This window comes from Zophobas morio, unplaced genomic scaffold (assembly GCF_036711695.1).
Source record: "Zophobas morio isolate AGI-343-1 ecotype UQ-CSIRO unplaced genomic scaffold, CSIRO_AGI_Zmor_V1 ptg000012l, whole genome shotgun sequence".
Classification (NCBI taxonomy): domain Eukaryota; kingdom Metazoa; phylum Arthropoda; class Insecta; order Coleoptera; family Tenebrionidae; genus Zophobas; species Zophobas morio.
In genome coordinates this window covers 25,441,134-25,461,113 of record NW_026972117.1, presented here as the reverse complement: position 1 = coordinate 25,461,113, position 19,980 = coordinate 25,441,134, and the positions used below count along the sequence as shown (strand labels likewise).

General features: G+C 30.7%; 2 protein-coding genes across 3 annotated transcripts in view; one reads left to right on the top strand and one right to left on the bottom strand.

The window, feature by feature from the left end:
• Nucleotides 1-252: 252 nt before the first annotated feature.
• Nucleotides 253-1,195, top strand: LOC135128107 (aprataxin). The gene is made up of 2 exons (XM_064054958.1): nucleotides 253-874; nucleotides 930-1,195. The coding sequence occupies exons 1-2, from the start codon at nucleotides 424-426 to the stop codon at nucleotides 1,079-1,081; spliced, it is 603 nt and encodes a 200-aa protein (XP_063911028.1). The 5' UTR covers nucleotides 253-423; the 3' UTR covers nucleotides 1,082-1,195.
• The window catches only part of LOC135128106 (uncharacterized protein), a 32,756-nt gene continuing 13,962 nt past the window's right edge, over nucleotides 1,187-19,980 (bottom strand). The window contains exons 3-5 of one of the 2 annotated variants that reach the window (XM_064054957.1): nucleotides 19,246-19,472; nucleotides 19,020-19,102; nucleotides 2,417-2,508 (exon numbers count right to left, since the gene is read on the bottom strand). In XM_064054957.1, the coding sequence (XP_063911027.1) occupies nucleotides 19,064-19,102; nucleotides 19,246-19,472 (266 nt within the window). In that variant the 3' untranslated portion in view covers nucleotides 2,417-2,508; nucleotides 19,020-19,063. Of the gene's footprint in view, nucleotides 2,509-19,019; nucleotides 19,103-19,245; nucleotides 19,473-19,980 lie in introns of both variants that reach the window. The other variant, XM_064054956.1, reaches the window with a different exon arrangement.

Here is a 19,980-nt window from a genome sequence, read left to right as displayed (position 1 = left end):
AAAAAGCAATCACATTTAACGACCTTGTGTCTACTGACAGACCTAATCTTTCTATTGGACATGCGCTGTAACACATCATTTCTACGTGATAAATAAATTAAATTGTTATTTTAATAAACTATTACAACACGAGATATCAGAAAAGGAATTTGATTTTTTGAACTCATTTATTATCTTATTTCTTTTTTTATTAGATTATAGTCACTGAGTTCAAAAAATAACATTTATTAAAAGCGCATACTCGGCAAAAAGTTTCGGGTCTGTCTCTAGAGTCAAGCTCTCAATTTTATTGACAAGTTTATTGATAGAAATATTTCTAGTCAAGTTTAAATTGATATAATCACCATACAGTTAGGTATAATAATCACTGTTAACAGTGCTAAACAATCTAATATTTTTTTGTTCTCAAATTCCGTAATAAACATGAGTAAACGAAGAAGTGGCGACAGAGTAAATGATGGAGAAGCAACACAATCAAAGAGAACTAAAACTACTGGTCACTGGAGTATGGGTCTTCTACAGACCGTTGATGACCCACAGTTTTTTACAAAAGCCGATGAACTGGTGAATGTTATAAAAGATAAATACCCAAAAGCCAAATTTCATTATTTAATAATGCCGAAAGCAAAAATAGCAAGTTTAAAATCAGTCACCAGTGAGCATGTTTCATTATTGAAACACATGGAGGAGGTTGCTTTGGGAATTATAAGTTCCGATGAACATAAACAAAGCACATTTAAACTGGGTTATCATGCAGAACCAAGTATGGCTCGATTACATTTACATGTCATCAGTGATGATATGAATTCAGAATGTCTTAAAACGAAGAAACACTGGAATAGTTTTACAACTGATTTTTTTATAACTTCTGAGGGTATTATTGGGTTTGAGTAGTTATAAGGCTTGTTGTTTGATGTAATATTTTTCAGACATTCGTCACAATTTAGACGAAAATGGCAGAGTTGTGCTACCCTCCAGGGATGTTTGTAAGAGATATATGGAAACGCCCCTGAGATGTCATAAGTGTGATGTAAAACCAAAAAATATGCCGGAACTAAAAAAGCATATTCTGACACATTAAAGAAAAAAAGTTTAACCATGATATTACTACTTGCTATAGGCCTAGTTACCAATATGTCCATTTGTTGAATGAAGAATTTCGAGTTGGTTGTCAATAAAAAAAATGTTTCTATAATTTATAATTTATTTATATAAAGCAGAAATTCTCTGTAAATAAGCAACATATACAAAGGAGCTACCATCAGTAAAAGTAACAGGGAACACACATTAACTCAGTGGTGTAGCTATAAATAATTTTTACATTTGTCTTGAGTTGTAGCATATAAATAACAAGCAATTGTTTAACATTTTGCACAACTTAACTACAGAGAATAATAAAAATATTTGCACATTTAATAATCTCAGATTATAAAATCACAATTGGGTATACTCTATACTTATATACTATGAAATAAAAATAACATATAATTAATGAAAAAGAATCGACCAAAATAAAACATTACACATCTATTCTTGGTTACTTTACTTTGGAAGAGATTCTTAAAGTACGAAAAGTCTCCTCTTAACAATTGTGCTGTTTTCAACTTTCGTTGTTTTATTTTGAGAGATCAACATTCCAGAGTGGTTGTGATATAATTATGTCATTGTTGATTCAGCACAACTGCAAAAGGAGGTAATGACTGAAGATTAATAAATCTAATGAAAAAGTGTAATTAAATAATACAAAGTTATGAAATACTATTTATAAACTAACGTGTTTGGTAGAATAATAATAAATGTGTGCATTAAACAAAACAATCGATGTCAGGTATATAGGTAGGATGATGATATGGTCGTATAAATACTATAATAAATTTAAATGACTTCAAGTACGTAGGTAATGTTTTTATAATTCATTGCAGCAATATTGCTTTTATCACTCAACCTGAATTTTTCATACTTAAAACTAAAGTAATTTTTACCACGAACTAGTTTTAAGATTTTATAAACAATATATCACAGTAAACATGTTTCAAAGTGACGAAAGTTAGCGAATAAATGCAACATTAGGCAGCTGTAAACAGTAAATATTTGGCATATGATTAGATCAATTTGAGCTCTTATTGTGTCAACTGCCACTTCAGTACATAGTTTTTTAGTCTGAAATTGTGCACCGACATCTAAAAGTTTATCCTCTTCTTTTTTCTTACATTACCTACATACAAAAAATAACAAAATATTCACGAATATTCTACAATAATTTACATGATGCATTTCGTTCGAATGTCGTCCCTAACGATAATTTACCTCTAAATAAAATATAAAATCAGAGCAAGTAACCTAATGGAGGACACGATCCTTCCAAGCGTTTCGTAAGCTCGCCCTTGCAGGGCTCAATTCACATGGGCTGGGGGTTGGAGGACTAAAACCCTCGTCAGCGGAGAGAGTCAAGTCTTCTTCTTCTTCTGAACTTATTAGCTGTTCTAAAGCAGCTGTACCGTGAAAGCTCTAAAAACAGATAATAATTGTTAATGAAGAATTTCAACTTTGCTTATTTAAAGTGATACAAAGAAAACAAATGTACACAATATAGGAGCTTTTCATTTTTGCATTTGTTTATTTATTTTTAAGTAGGTAAGTATCTGATTTTAGAAGTGTGAATACGATAATTAGGTGATTAATTAGTACCTATATAAAAATTAAAATAGCATAAAGCACACTGTTATGTTCAGAACTAAATAGTGGGCAAGCGTCCACCTACATATTTACAATTTCTTGTTGTCATCCTATAGAGAGTACAAAGTGATTCACACCCAAAATGCCCCTAGTTTCTGAAGCGCAACCAATTATCCGGTCTATGTCTGATCTCGACAAAAATTTATTTCCTAATTTTTTTTTTCTTGTGACCCTAGAAGCTCAATGAACAGTTTCTGAGCAAATAATTTTTTATAAAACGGTTTCTATCATTTGTATTTTGACATAAATATTTCTTTATAACATGGAAAAATGTAAACAAAACCATCACATTTTTTTCACCAGCGACATCTTCTGGCGATTTCGAATTTGATTAAATTACGATTATTTAGTACTTTGGAAAAAAACTAAAAAATAATACTAACCCAAATATATAAATACAAATTTATGTGCCAGTATCACTTCTAAAAAGTTTTCTGACCAAATCAATCGTTTTGTTTTACTGGAAAAATTGGGATGATTTGGTACTTTATCAACAATTTCAATTCTTATTTAGTAATACATAATAGATAACAGCTTATCAGATCTAGAAATTTTGTTTTCGTTCAATATAGCACTTCTTTTGGTATACCATAAGGCTCAAATATTGACCCTCTGTTATGCTTTTGTACATCAACGATACAATAAAAGTTATCGAATGTCAGAAGCTTTAAAATTGCATATACATAATAAAATGTTTTGTAATAATGAATGAAAATTCATATTGTCAATAGTGTCCAATGTACTCATATAATATTAATACTGACAACATAGTGTTAACATATGTTCTCTGGTTTAAACCAGAGAACATAGAGAAGCGTCGTAGTTTAAATTAAATGATGGTTGAGGACTCCTCGACTTATGTTGGCAATAGTGTTTGTTTCTAACTAGGAATATAACTAACTACAATAGAAAAAATTTGATAATATTTTTAACGACGCGTTTTACTTTCGACAAATTGACACTAGATTTACCGGAAGATTACAAGCTGCTTATTGTTTCTTTCACTTTAATTCATGTCACACGAATTACAGTTCGTCGTCTGAGAACTTGTTTGATCTACAGACCAGAGCGCACTCAGGCCAATGTCGACTCTAAGCGTTCGGAAACGATTTGATTTATAAGCCATGATCCGTGATCTGATACACATCCTAACCGGTTTCGACCATAATTTCTTGCTGTTCCAACTTTCGATTTTTCAACTTCACTTTTTTGATTTTTCGATTTCTCAATTTTTCAAATTTTTAATTTCTCAGTTTTTGGACATTTCAGTTTTAGGATTTTTCAGTTTACTTATTATTCAATTTTTCGATCTTATGATTTTGCAGGTTTTTGATTTTTCAATTTTTCGATTTTTTTAAGGTTGCGATATTTCGACTTCACTTTTTTGATTTTTCGATTCTTTAGGTTCTCAGTTTTTGGATATTTCAGTTTTTCTTTCATTTTTCGATATTTCAGTTTTGGGATTTTTCAATATTTCTGTTTTTCGAGTTCTCCATTTTTGACTTCTGGATTTTTCGATGTGTCGACTTTTTACTTTTTCGATTTTTAAATTTTAGATTTCTCAATTTTTTGGTATTTTAATTTTTCAATATTTAAAATTTTAGATTTTTCGATTTCTCGATTTTTCATTTTAGCTCTTCCATATTTCAATTTTCAATTGTCATTTTTTCAAATTTTCGATTTTTCAATTTTTCAAATTTGACATCCATAATTTTTAATTTTTCGATTTTTCAATTAATCGATGTTTTGGTTTCCCCATTTCGAGGATTTAGAATTCCTGTTCTTCAATTCTTTAATTTTTCGATTTTTCATTTTTTAGTTTTTTTAAAGGTTTCGATTTTTCGACTTCACTTTTTGGATTTTTCGATTGCTCAATTTTTCGACTTTTTAGGTTCTCAGTTTTTGGCTATTTCAGTTTTCGGATTTTTCAGGTTTTCCATTTTTCAGTTTCTCGGTCATTTTTCAGTTTCTCTTTCATTTTTCAGTTTTTCGATATCTCAGTTTTGGGATTTTTCAATATTTCTATTCTTCGACTTTTCGATTTTTGACTCCTAGATTTTTTGGTTTTTAAAATTTTCGATTTTTCAAATTTTTCAAATGTTTCGGTTTCTTAATCTTTTGATTTTTCGACTTCCCGGTTTTAGATTTTCTGTTTTTCAATTGTTATTGTGTCAAATTTTCGATTTTTTAATTTGTCAAATTTGACTTTCATAAACTCTCAATTTTTCGATTTTTCAATTAATCGATGTTTTGATTTTCCCATTTCTTGACCTTCGAGTGTTTCGATTTTCCTGTTCTTCAGTTCTTTAATTTTTTGATTTTTCAGGTTTTTGCTTTTTCAATTTTTCGATTTTTCAGTTTTTAGATATTTTAGTTTTAGAATTTTTCAATATTTCAATTCTTCGGCTTTTCTATTTTTGACTTCTGGATTTTTCGATTTTGACCTATTTTTTCAATTTTTGGATTTTTAAATTTTAGATTTTTCAATCTTTTGATATTTTAATTTTTCAATATTTCTTAATCTTTCGATTTTTCGATTTGTTAATTTTTCATTCCCGATTTATTGAGAATTGATTGTTCAGGTTTTCGATTTATCAGATTTTGAATTTTTTATTTTGGCCTATTTCGGTTTCTCAGTTTTTCCAGTTTTCCATTTTTTCGTTTTTTGATTTTTCCGCTTTTCCAATTTTTCAACTTTTAACTTTTTGTTTGTCGATTTCTCTATTTTTCGACTTCATCACTTTCTCGTTCTTTTGATCTTTCAATCTCTCAATTTTTCAATTTTTCGAATTTTTAAGTTTTTTGATTTCTCGATTTATTGAGATTTGGATTTTACGATATTTTGATTGTCAATTTCTCAATTTATAAATTGTTCAATTTTTAACTTTTCGATTTTTCGATTTTGGTCTATTTCGGTTTCTCAATTGTTCGACTTTTCGACTCCACGATTTAAGGATCTTTTGATTTTTCGATTTCTCGGTTTTTCGATGTTTTGATTTTTCAGTTATCCGATTTTTTAAATTTGGGAGTTTCGATTTCTCGATTTTTCGTTATTCGGTTTTTAAATTTTAGACTTTTGAATTTTACATTTTTTCGATTTTCTGATGTTTCATTTTTCGATTTTCAATTCTTCGATATTTCGATTTTTCAATGTTTCGGTTTTACGATTTTTTAAGGTTTCGATTTTTCGATTATTAGATTTCTCGATTTTTCTAATTTTCGATTATTTTAATTTTTCATTTTTTTTTACTGTTAATATCATACAGTGTATCGAAAACAACCACAAAAATTGTCACTAAAAACATTTAAAAATTCATACAAAATAGAACACACTGTTTCCAAAACATTTTCCCGAAAAAAACCGATTGGGTTATTTATTAGGATTTCAACAATATTCTTAGTTTAAGACGTTTTGCTAGTATAAAACACAAATAAAGAATTAGTAAAGTTAAACAAAATATGTAAAATCATCTAAATATGTACAATGGTGTTTACGAAATTTCAATATCTGTCTGTTCTCAAGATGTACGATTGCGGAGTTTTAATTGGGACACCTCTAACCGTTCAATTTTCTATCCTAAAATCTAAAAAGCCGTTTAAAACAATGGGAAAATTACTGACGACTGATTTTCTTTTGACATTTCTCATTTTTATTCCATACATCGATATGTACGTATTATTATTATTATTATTTATTAGAAACACTTCGTAATTTAGTAATAACTAGTTTTACAGAATTTGTTAAATAACATAACTAGGCTGAAGCTTTTTATTATGTTATGGTGTCCTAATTTTAAATTTAAACTTCTCCCTGAGAAAAAAAGTCTCAAAACAGCACTTGAAAAATTAAAAATCAGAAAATAATCACCAGTGTTTTAGTGTTAAGGACTGGCAAATAGAATTCTGAAAGGTCACACACTTCCTGTTTTTCACCCCTGACTTCTTGTTTAGTGAGCGCAGTGAAAACACGTGTTAAAATTATGGGTATGTCTAATTTAATTTGTAATTTCACTAAACGGAAAGTGTTTAAACAAAAACTGAATCGCATTCGACGCCACGATCTTCTTCCACCGAAAGTAATTAGTGTAATTAACGATTTTCTAATCTGAGATATTGTGAAGGTTTTGATCAAACCGTCAACACGTGTAATTTTTGTTTTATTATTTGTACATTCACAGTTGATGTTAGAGTTTTTAACTGTCCCTGGTTTTAATACAATTTAACAATTACATATGTGTTCACATAAAACACGTGGCGGAAATTCACTTAAAAAATATTTAGGTTTAACCCATTGTTTATAATGATCTATTGTAAGGTTTTGGACGTTTTTACTGACGTTATTATATTATCCACACCTCATATACTCTACTCGCGATTCATAACACTTTATTTTTGGGATTTAAACTAATCTTAAACGTTGATCCATTTTGAGACAAAGAACCTTGCACATTTTCATCGGTCAAATCAATAACATTGTGGACCGAGGGATGTGGGATTTAATTTGTGCTTGTTTTTTTTTAATGTTATTTGAGTACCAGCATTCGACAAGCTGAATTCGGAAATTTTATTGTTGAGCCTTTCTCGTAACGTGGGATGTGCACCAAGCCCGCCCGATTTTGACGTTTTATGTAATGTAGAGTTATACGTCATCTAAATTCAGGTTGTTTGAAATCATTGGGAGAGTGTCGCGTAATTAAGTGTTGTTTGCTTCATTTCTTGTAATTCTAATACTCATTCGGTTATCGTTTTAAATGTGAGAAAAACATAAATAAATAAATAAAAACACAACATCGCGTGGCGTGATGTTTTTAACAATTATTATTCTGTTCTAAGTCATCGAAATCAAATGCTTTAACAATGTCCCCGATAACTACCACGTGTAAACATTTTAATTTAATTTTAAGCCACTGTTATATTAATTTTGACTCGGTGAAACAATTGTTAAGTTGGATTATTAAATTATATTAAAAAGTGTAAGCTCATTTTAAATTTGAAACCCAATTTTCAAATTACTGAGGTACACACACAGGTTTTATTAATTTATCACTGAAAACGTACAGCTAAATTTATCGGTTATCTTACTTACATTATTATATGTATTATTATTATTCATAAACCGGCATGACAAACTTTATTATATTCCTAACTGATAGGTAGCGGAAATATTTGTAATTACAGGCACACTTATCCGCTTAACTATAACACTGAATTAATTTAAAAAATTGAACTTTTGTAATCATCAGACATGAGAATCCACGTTCCTAACCTAATTTTTCTGCTAATTACGAATCTGCTTATTTTATGTTATCGTCATAAGTTCCCGTAATGGGCAATCATTTTGCAGACCCATATTCTGCCACGTGCAAAGTGCGTTTCTACACCTGCATCACGGATCAGTATGAGAACTCCAATTCTGCATTTTTCCTCCTTATAAGCAGTGGCGGCTCGTCAGGGGGGGCCAGTTAGGCCAGGCCGAGTCTGTCACCGAACTTGTCAATTTGCGATATTCATTTTTATTTTAAACGCAAGAATATAATTTAAAGCTATTTTGAAATCACCTGATTTTACTGTTGTTATTATTTTTTTAATTACAAAAAGCGTTATCTCTAATTTATTTACTTTCGTTCGGAAGCACAAATCGTGCCGGGAAGTTTGAATATTTTTACTGCGAGGAGCAGTAGCTGAGGCCGGCCGACTACAAGAATAAACGTCGAATAATGTCATATCTGCTATCGCTCTCTGTTTAGCAGAATTAAAAAGAAATAGCTATAAAGACTGATACGTGGCTGATACACTCTGATTAACGCGCCTGCAGCAGTGATTGGTCAAATGTCTGGTAAAATCGGCCGGCCTTTCGGCAGTACATCAAGTTGTTATAGCGCTATCACCTTCTGTTTGTATAAGTTAGAATGCAATAGCGACGAAACCGTACAATATTCCGTTTCATCAGTGCACTTCTGCCGTGCACTTTTCCATGCGGTTTCCCACTACCAGCACCGGCTGGCCGCTATCTGTATATTGTGAATTTCTGCAGTCTTCACGTGGATGAAATTAACATTTGGTTAAGGTTTGTTTCTAATTTCAGTAACAATGACAACAGTTAGTAAGAGAATTAGTAACTGATTTAAATTTTGATGCTGTTACACATCTATTAAACAATGACTTTGGACTTTAAACGCACGATGATCAATTCCTTCGATATAAAAGAAATGGGCCGTTTGGAGCCGCGCATGCAACATTTAATCGAAGCACGGAGCAATAATAACGTCAGCTCCGGTGCAATAGCATATTAATAATTAATAATTAATACAGCATGGTATAAAAATTATGAATGGCTGACGGGGAGCAAGTCAAAAAACAAACTATTTTGTTGGTATTGTTTAATTTTTGGATATGATGTTGACAATAAATTCAAAAAAACTTCAGAAAAAGAGTTTTGCCTCTGGTCCTCTGGTACGATTGACATATTGAGTTACCGTGCTCTTTTGCCATCTTCCTAATTTCTCAACCCTGCTCCTGATGATGCTACTTACGAAAATGTAGAAGCCTCCGAAATTATTTCTGTCTTTAATTTTAATCATACACCATCCACATCAGCATATGCTGAACGCAGTTTTTCAGCTTTAAAGCGAATTACAAATTTTACTAGAAACTCCATTAGTCAAAATCGATTATCCAAATTATTCGTTTTAGCAATAGAAAAAGAAGTGCTTACAAACTTAACGTAAGATTAAAAGTTCTATAATCAAGTAATTGACCACTTTGCCAATACAAAACAAAGACGCATTTAATTGGTTTATAAAAATTGCTAATTTACTTTTTTAATTTTGTTTTTTACTAATAAATAGTTGTTGACGTTTCATGTTATATTTTTTGGTAGAATGTGTTACTTTATAATTTGAATGTTATTTTCATTTTTATTTGAGTTTATTGTCGTTATTTTATTATTATAGATGGCTTATATTGTATAAGTATATGCTTTATTTTATACCTATTTGAAGAATATTTTTTATTTTGTTTTACCAAGTTGTTAGGACTATATGAATTAACACCATACAGGTAGCAAATTATAGATAATGACTAACTTGAGGTCCCTGGTTCTTGTATTCTATGTCTTAAAACTTTGGGTTACTCACTGCTGGCCGACCCAACCAAAATAGTCACGAGCCGCCACTGCTTATAAGTATATAAGGAACTAAATAAATCATTTTCTAAGTCAGGGCTTAAAAATAAATGCATAAAAAAAGTAGTTTAATAGTATCCCTATAACTGTTAACCGGTCATTCTCCCAATAATTTGTAATCAGTAAATAAGTTAGGTGTTGTGAAGTATATTAAATGATAAATATAATTATGAATAAAAGGCGTTTTTTTTTTAATAAGTTTATTATTTAACCACTTAACTTGCTTTCATATTTTTATAGCACGTACAGTTTTTTTTTTTTAATAATTATTTATAATTTCATGTAATTCGTTGACACATTTTTGGCAAAAAACTGTCATCTTGATAATGTGATGTGCTAAAAAAATGCTTGCAGATTTTGAATCAAGTCCTGTAATTTTTTATTTTATAGCTACTGCAACATCCATAACAGTGAAAATAACAGTTTTTGTACAGGTTTTCATAAATGTTTCTGACATTCTGACATTCGATGACCTGGGAAATTTAATGTTGCATATTTGCCACTTCTTAATAAAAGTAGACATTTTCGAAGAATAAATTGACTCATTCATTAATTTTTTTGAGCCACCTAGGTATATAAGCAAATCTAAAAAATATGAATTCAATGATAAATTACAAGTAAAAACACATCATATTTTGCACATTTTTAGTAGAATTTATTCAGCAAAATTTTGAGATGACGTTATCAATTTTTTAGTAGCATAATCCTGAACTTGTGGTTTATAAATGCATCATTGAGATTTTTCGGCTTTTCGGTTTTTCGATTTTTCAACTTTGGATGTTTCAATTTTTCAGTATTTTAATTTTTGACATTTTCAATTTTTCCATTCTTCAAATTTTCGATTTCTCCATTTTTACTTCCCGAGCGTAAGCAAAGGAAGTATTGTAATCGAGTCCGTCGGCCGACTCTCTACTTTTACGTTTTCTCGATCTTTCATGACCCCTAAAAGACGAAGAAATAGGTCTCCCATTTCCGTCTGTCTGTCCGTCTGTCCGTCCGTCTGTCCGTCCGTCTGTCCGTCTGTCCGTCTGTCCGTCTGTTGTCCCGGATTTTTATTAGACAGATAATCTCCGAAAGTACTCGACCGATTGTTGTGAAATTTTGTACTTATATTAAGAATATCATGTAGATGGTAAAACGCTAACCAAAATTTGTCTAATCATCCCCACCACTAAAGCGATGACGTCACTTCAAAATTGTACATAGTAAATGGGTTTTCAATTGTATAAAATAACATAGTCCTACACATGTAGTTTACAACTCTGAATCGACTTTTCACCCGAAACGTCCAGATTTTTGGAAAAAAAATCAAAATTATAAAACAACATTTTGAAATTTAATTTTTAATCTGCTAACCAGAATGCTTTGAAATGTTGCAGATGTTTTAAGGCTATAAAGAGCATCATAAATCTTTAGTCAAAAAATATTTGCTTATCCCCTCCAAAAACTTGATGACGTCAGCTCAAAAGTTTGTGGAATAAATCATATCTAAAATGTACAAAATATGATGAGTCTGTACTTGTGATCTATCACTCCATTCATATTTTTTGGATTTGCATATACAGGGTGACTCAAAAAAATTAATGAATGCGTAAATATATTTTATTGATTTAATCAGGAACTACAAAACCGAATGCTCTGAAATCTTGCAGATGTTTTAAGGTCATAAAGAGCATAATAAATGTTTAGTCAAAATATATTTGCTTATCCCCTCCAAAAACTTGATGACGTCAGCTCGAAAGTTTGCCGAATAAATCATATCTAAAATGTACAAAATATGATGAGCCTGTACTTGTCATTTATCACTCCATTCATATTTTTTGGATTTGCATATACAGAGTGACTCAAAAAAATTAATGAATGCGCAAATATATTTTATTGATTTAATCAGGAACTACAAAACGGAATGCTCTGACATCTTGCAGATGTTTTAAGGTTATAAAGAGCATAATAAATGTTTAGTCAAAATATATTTGCTTATCCCCTCCAAAAACTTGATGACGTCAGCTCGAAAGTTTGCCGAATAAATCATATCTAAAATGTACAAAATATGATGAGCCTGTACTTGTCATTTATCACTCCATTCATATTTTTTGGATTTGCATATACAGAGTGACTCAAAAAAATTAATGAATGCGTAAATATATTTTATTGATTTAATCAGGAACTACAAAACCGAATTCTTTGAAATCCACTGCGAAAAAAAACATAATAGGCATGCAGTCGTCACATTTCCGACAGCGAGGGAAGTACTGTCTAAACTCTTTAGACCGATTTTTTTATTTTTCGATTTCTCAATTGTCCGATGTTTCACTGATTCGATTTCGCAATTTTTCAACTTTTCGATATTTTAATTTTTCAATTTTTAAACATCTAGATTTTTCGATTTCTCGAGTTTTCAGTTCTTCTATACATATTTCAGTTTTTCAATTTTCGGAATTCATTAAATTTCTGATTTTCCACTCTTTTTTAATTTTTCGATTTTCCAGTTTTTCGATGTTTCGATTTTTCAATTTCTCGATTTCTAAATTTTAGATTTTCCAATTTTAATTTTTGTTAATTTTTTCATGTTTGGACTATTTATTATTGCTAAAAATAAAAATTAAAAATAACTACCAAAATTGTGACTAAAAATATGTAAAAATTAATAGAAAGTAGCACACATTGCTGCTAAAACATAAAAATAACTGTACTTTCCCAAAAAAATCTATTGCATGATTACTGTTCCACTAGTATTGCTAATTTAGGACGTTAGTATCAAACGCAATGAAAGTATTAATTCTTAGTTAAACAAAAAAATAGTTGCATGTCAAAATCGAGTGAAACATGTGAGATGTGTATAAACAAAAGCATCTAAACAACAACTATTTCCCGCAGAATTTCTGGAGGCTTATAGAGTCGACATTGGCCTGAGCGCGCTCCGGTCTGTGGATCATACAAGTTCTCGGGCGACGATGTATCTAACGAGGCAGTTGAAATACCTGATATGTCACAGCGTAAAAAGTATTTCTCAAAAAACTTTCAAACGTCGATGTCTTTTTAATCAAACAAAACACAATTGGCGGACGTAATAATCCAGAATGGTGCGCAGAAAAATCCTTTAGACTAATCGAACGTTATTTTGGTAAAATTTGCAAAATGACAGAACAAGTAACACGGCTATCCTACTGTACTGTGAAGAACATTTTACATCCCTGCGATCAAAATCTTTGCATAGAAAATGAAGCAAGGGCAACTGAAGCATTTTGCAGTAACACCAAACTGACAATAAGACAATGCGGTTTGTACATTTTTAGCGGCATCGCCAGACGGCTTAATAAACAAAAACGCTATCGTAGAAATATATAAAATGTCCAATTTAAATAATGCTTAATTCAACGAGATGATAAATTTTGGGAAAATAATATGATAGAGCCCTAGAAAAATTTTATTTATATGCCTTACTTCCGGAGAGAGTGGATTCTCGTTATTAAACAAGTCAACCCATTAGACAAATTGTAAAGAAAAAATTGTAGAATTAAAATTTTTTATTTTGCCCTTCTAGTATAAACACACACAGGAATAAATAGTAATATTGCAGTAGGTTTACTGGAGATATCACGTAAAAAACGTGCCTATAATACTCTACCTCATAGGTGGTGCGGAAAAGAGTATCAAAAAATTAAATTTAAATAAAAATGATTGTTCAGGTAAATAAGTGGTTAGTGAAGTGATGAGAATCTAAATCTTGTCAGTTTTGTGTATTGATTAATATATAAAATGACAGATTAATAAAAAATATTTGAATAATTTTTTCAAAGAAAATATTTTAGTAGAATGTATAAAATTATATAAATTTGCATACTTTTAAATCAAATTATATCAGCAATGAAAGAAGTCGACTTGTAAAAGAGTTTCAACAATGTTGGTCAGTTTTATGACCTAAAGTACCTGAACTGATTACCTGAAAGAGTCGGTCGGTAAGAATCCCTGCTGTGTAAAACTCAGCCATTTATTGAAACGGATCTTTGTAAATAGGGTTGCCTAGTTTCATTTTATTTTCATTATTCAGTATTTTTTTAAAAAGCAAATATTTTGATAAATATACATTTTAAACAAAAATAACCGGGTCTTCCCCATAGAGCTCAATGTTGTCTTTGCACTGATATAAAAGTTGAAGCGAAAAATGCTCTCTCCTCCTCCAAAAATGCAATTTCCTTCAAAGAATGAACGATTAATTAAACACTAAACAATCACTTATTTTAAAAAATATTGTGTCTTCCCCAGAGATTTAGACATGATCTATCAATTGAAATGTCGACCTTTTTTACTTCCCGAGCGTAAGCAAAGGAAGTATTGTAATCGAGTCCGTCGGCCGACTCTCTACTTTTACGTTTTCTCGATCTTTCATGACCCCTAGAAGACGAAGAAATAGGTCTCCCATTTCCGTCTGTCTGTCCGTCTGTCCGTCTGTCCGTCCGTCTGTCCGTCTGTTGTCCCGGATTTTTATTAGACAGATAATCTCCGAAAGTACTCGACCGATTGTTGTGAAATTTTGTACTTATATTAAGAATATCATGTAGATGGTAAAACGCTAACCAAAATTTGTCTAATCATCCCCACCACTAATGCGATGACGTCACTTCAAAATTGTACATAGTAAATGGGTTTTCAATTGTATAAAATAACATAGTCCTACACATGTAGTTTACAACTCTGAATCGACTTTTCACCCGAAACGCCCAGATTTTTGGAAAAAAAATCAAAATTATAAAACAACATTTTGAAATTTAATTTTTAATCTGCTAACCAGAATGCTTTGAAATGTTGCAGATGTTTTAAGGCTATAAAGAGCATCATAAATCTTTAGTCAAAAAATATTTGCTTATCCCCTCCAAAAACTTGATGACGTCAGCTCAAAAGTTTGTGGAATAAATCATATCTAAAATGTACAAAATATGATGAGTCTGTACTTGTGATCTATCACTCCATTCATACTTTTTGGATTTGCATATACAGAGTGACTCAAAAAAATTAATGAATGCGTAAATATATTTTATTGATTTAATCAGGAACTACAAAACGGAATGCTCTGACATCTTGCAGATGTTTTAAGGTTATAAAGAGCATAATAAATGTTTAGTCAAAATATATTTGCTTATCCCCTCCAAAAACTTGATGACGTCAGCTCGAAAATTTGCCGAATAAATCATATCTAAAATGTACAAAATATGATCAGTCTGTACTTGTGATCTATCACTCCATTCATATTTTTTGGATTTGCATATACAGGGTGATTCAAGAAAATAAATGAAAGCGTACATTTATTTTACTGATTTACTCAGGAACTACAAAACCGAATGCTTCGAAATCTTGAAGATGTTTTAAAATTATCATAAGCATGGTAAATTTTTGATCAAAACGCATTTGGTCGTCCCCCCTAAAAAATTTATGATGTCACCACAAAATTTTGCTGAAAAAATCCTATCTAAAATGTACAAAATATGGTGAGTCTCTTCTTGTGATTTATCATTCCATTCAAATTTTTTCGATTTGCATATACAGGGTGACTCAAAAAAATTAATGAATGCGTAAATTTATTTTATTGATTTAATCAGGAACTACAAAACCGAATGCTTTGAAATCTTGCAGATGTTTTAAGGTTATAAAGAGCATGATAAATTTTTAGTCAAAATATATTTGGTTATCTTCTACAAAAAACTGATGACGTCAGCTCAAAAGTTTGCCGAATAAATCGTATCTAAAATGTACAAAATATGATGAGTCTGTACTTGTGATTTATCATTCCAATCATATTTTTTAGATTTTCTTAAGAGGTGATTCAAAAAAAATTAATGAAGTCAATTTATTTTATTGATTAAATTAAAGGCAACACTTATTATTAGTATTACACCCCAACCAACCCAATTTGGTAGACACAAAATTTGTTAAAGGAAAAACTCGGTTGAAACATAAGGGTAGCACGCTTATTTACATCGACTTTAACATTACAGACCTGCATTTGTTCACTTGGTTCCGCGAATGTGAAATAGACATGTTTATAATCAACCAATTCTGAATTTCACCGTCAAGAATTAAAATAAAACCCAATGTTTTATATAATAAGCGGAAGTCGAAGCAATAAAACCGATGGTCGTTTTGTTTACAGTTTCTCTGTTTGGCTCTCACGTATGCTGTTACGCTTGTCATCTTAAATTAAGAATGTTTATACATAAACGATTTTCAGTTGCCGTATACGTGAGTAAATTGTTTCGTTATTTTATTGATTATAAAAAATCAATATTCAAAACGACCCAATTCATTTTCCCGAAAATTTGGGAATACAATAATTTTATTCTTAGTATTACACTACATCTATCCCAACTGATATACGTGTCCTTGCAAAAATGTTGATGACGTCATCGCAATTTTAAATTCCCACTACAAAAATGTAATGAGAAAAAAACACAATAGCCATGCAGTCGTCAAGTTTCCGACAGCGAGGGAAGTACTGTCTAAACTCTTTAGACCAATTTTTTCAAAGTTGAAATTACGCCCGTAAAATGAAATTCTATTTAGCTCATTTTTCGGTCTGCTACTGGGCACCCTTAACGACAAAGAACGCCATTTGCGTAAAAATTTTCAGGAGATTCGTATATTATAAGGTTTTAGCCACAAGTGAATGTTCATATTTACATTATTTTTGACACTTAAATGTAGTGGCTAAAGCTTCAAAATTTTGACAAGTCAAGTGTGCGCTATTGTCTGAGACTTTAGACACGAATGTTAAATGTTGGCAAATCTACAAATATAAGCAAAATATATTACATTTCTGATAGCCAAGTGCCGTAGCAGATTTATTAAGCTGGCATCGGACGAGCAACCTGTTTTTCTGGTCATCCTATTACTCACAACGGGAAATTAACAAGACAGAAATCCAGCGCCAAGTAGAGGACCATTTTGAGGATCGATTATTTTTATATTAGGTTTTGATCAAACACAATTCTATTCTATTCTCTCACTTCTTTGATAACGTCATGTACGATAAAGTTGGTAATATTTGTTTGCGTGATGCCATTCTCAACGCTAAAATGAATATGTTCACTTAAAGTTGGTAGTAAAAGTTTGTAAACTTCCTTAATTCCACGGAGTGCTTTCGTATGATATTAATATTAATACCAACCACATGATGTATGAAAATATAAATATCAAGTGACGCACAAAGTTTGATAAGAATTTTTGATTTTATAACTATTTACAAATTACAACCACAGTGTAAAAAAACAGTACAAAAATATTAAATTTACCAGGAATAACAGTCAGAATTTTGTCACCTCATTTCTTTGACTGCATTGAATTTAAGTTAAAATTTTACCAAAGCTAAACTGAAAAAAAAACGTACTCGGTATTGCCGCACTGTTGGATACTGCTACCTACTAAACCATTTTAAATGAAAAGCTCCTCTGATTTCTTTGTTCCCACTTTAAAGACACCGCCCTAATTTTCAGATATTTTGTTCTTAGGACATTCTGACATATTTACACACATTACAAGCTCATCTTTTTTGACAATAACTAGACATAAGAACTGAAAAAATTTGATCAACACAAAAAGTCGAGCATGTAACGAAACAACGAAATAAATTAAATACAGGAAACGACAGTAATATTAAAATCACGCTAACAAAAATAATAACTTTTTAATTTTTTTAAATGTAAAATTATGAAAATAAAACTGTCTTTCCAATAGGTTTGAAATGAATTTCATATTATAAATATTGCTGACAGTTACAGTCAGTTAAAAAAATCTATATTCTAAAACAAACAGAGTGGCGATCAAATAATACTCCAAAAGCAATATTTTTTTGCGTAAAAATACTGTTAAAAATAAAGAGCAACTTCACAGTACAAATTAAAAGCTTTACTTTCCTTTGATCTCTGCATCTATATCTGGATTTCTCCGATTATATATCTGGAAGCCTATAATTGAACTGAACACCCAATTTATAAAAGCATTTACTTTAGGTTATGCTGTCTAATGTGTTCGAAAAGTTACTTGCTGAATCAATCAATTTCTTACAACAGTTAGTGAAAAAAACTAAATAAACAACTACCCTTAGTACTATAGAATAGTTATTTCTGTAATGTTGAACTGCAACTCAAAATTTAACCATCGTGATAGCAACGGATGTAGACATTCCTATTACTAAAAATAAAGCTTCCAAATGTGTTATAAGGCTACTTTCTTTTATCGTTATCCTTACGTTATAAATTTTATTACATTTGATGCACTATTTCGTCGCCACTGTGTAAAATTAAAAATGTGTGATTAACATTTAAACGATAATTTATAAACAGAGCATACTCTAACTTAGTGTACATGATGCCTGCGTATATCAAACTTTCTTTTACAAATTTTTCAGGAGAAAATACACTTCACTTAATTAATTAATTAATTAGCTAACTAGTCGTTAGTGGCCCTATATTTAGTGAGGTGATGGTAAAAAACTGGCGACCGGCTATACACAACGTACGTATTGCTCATAGCGAGGTATTATATATAAATAATAAATTACTTAAACCAAATAACATCAATTCTAATTAATTATTAATGATTTTTTTAATGAGTGACATCACTTAATATCAAAATCGGTAAAAAACCGCAGTTTATTACAGAAGGAGGTCCATTATGGTTATGCAGGATGTGACTTACAAACTATGCGCTGTTTATAAATTATTTGTATTGGTATTTTCAATGCTAAAATTATGACTGACGAATTTATATACACAACGTATTTCTATAGTTATCACAACTAGAACGATTTTTTTTACGTTGAATATCTACATACATTCGGAAAAATCATCCCGAGTCACATTTGTTAATGTTAAATAAAAATCTACCTATAAGCAACAACAGGTCTTAATAGTGGGACATTCGTGAGATGCAGTGACACCAGTTCGCCTACAGGTAGTGATAAAATATTGCACAGAATTAGTGTGACTTGTGTAAAAAAAAAACAAAGTTAACTTCAACCCATGGGTGTTAGTGCGTTAGTGGCAAAAAGACAGAAAATCAATGTGAGTGGTTGTTAAGTATAGATTGTGCTTAAAAACAAACTTACGAACAACTAATTAAAAAATGACGATCTACTTGTAGTTTCTCTAGTCAGAAGTTTCCTTCCACCATGTTATTTAGGATAGTAACCTAGCATAGAAATCGAACGTGCACTGTATTCATCAACTGCTTTACTAATTAAAATTCAAAGTGACACAATTTAGTCATCAAGTAGAAAAAGAAAAGCTAATTGTCAAATGTATTCAATTGTTTTATTGTTGACATTTACGTACCTGGGAGCGATGCACTGAACTGGAATGGGACGGGGAACTATCACAGTCTTGATTCTGATTGGCCTCAGTGTATGACTGTGTCATGATGTTTTGTCTTTTGGCCATTTCTTTCTTTTTCCCTTCCGCAGCTGCTTTCATTGGATCGTAGCTTTTTCGCCGCTTCCAATTTTGGAACTCCTTTTCCCTGCTTGATAGAGAGGAATTACTCCGTCCACTGGATTTTTTGCCTGGAATTAAAAAAAAAAATATGTCGAATTAAGACTACAATTATCAGATTTGTTCTACTTTATTACTTATTTTCTAATTTAACTGAGACCTTGTTCTTTGAGTTTACATGTATGTGCTTGAATTTTAAATCTATGAAATAATGTTATCTCAGCATTTAACCGTCGAACAAGTATTTTCCTGAGTACAGCCCTGAAGTTACGCAGATTTCTAAGCAGTCAGCGACGTCTGATGGACGAAGATCCGCACCGAGAAGGTTGTTCAACCATTGTGCTTAAATGACACTAATAAGGCCATAAAATTTTATTAGTAAACAAAAATAATATCTTTAGTATACATACAACAGAATAGATATCAATCTATATCATTTTATATTATAAATTGTGTGTTTAATTTTAGTATTAATAATAAACAATGTACACAAAATTAAATTTTTAAGTACTGACAATCTACGACAATTGCGCGGAAGTAATTACTTTGTTTAATTAAGATAAAAAATTTACGAACATA

Bases quoted from the DNA above. Each gene is read 5' to 3' on its own strand.
- LOC135128107 (XM_064054958.1), top strand. From the start codon at position 424: ATGAGTAAACGAAGAAGTGGCGACAGAGTAAATGATGGAGAAGCAACA. The intron at 875-929 runs GTATTATTGGGT...AATATTTTTCAG, and splicing joins TTTTTTTATAACTTCTGAGG to ACATTCGTCACAATTTAGAC.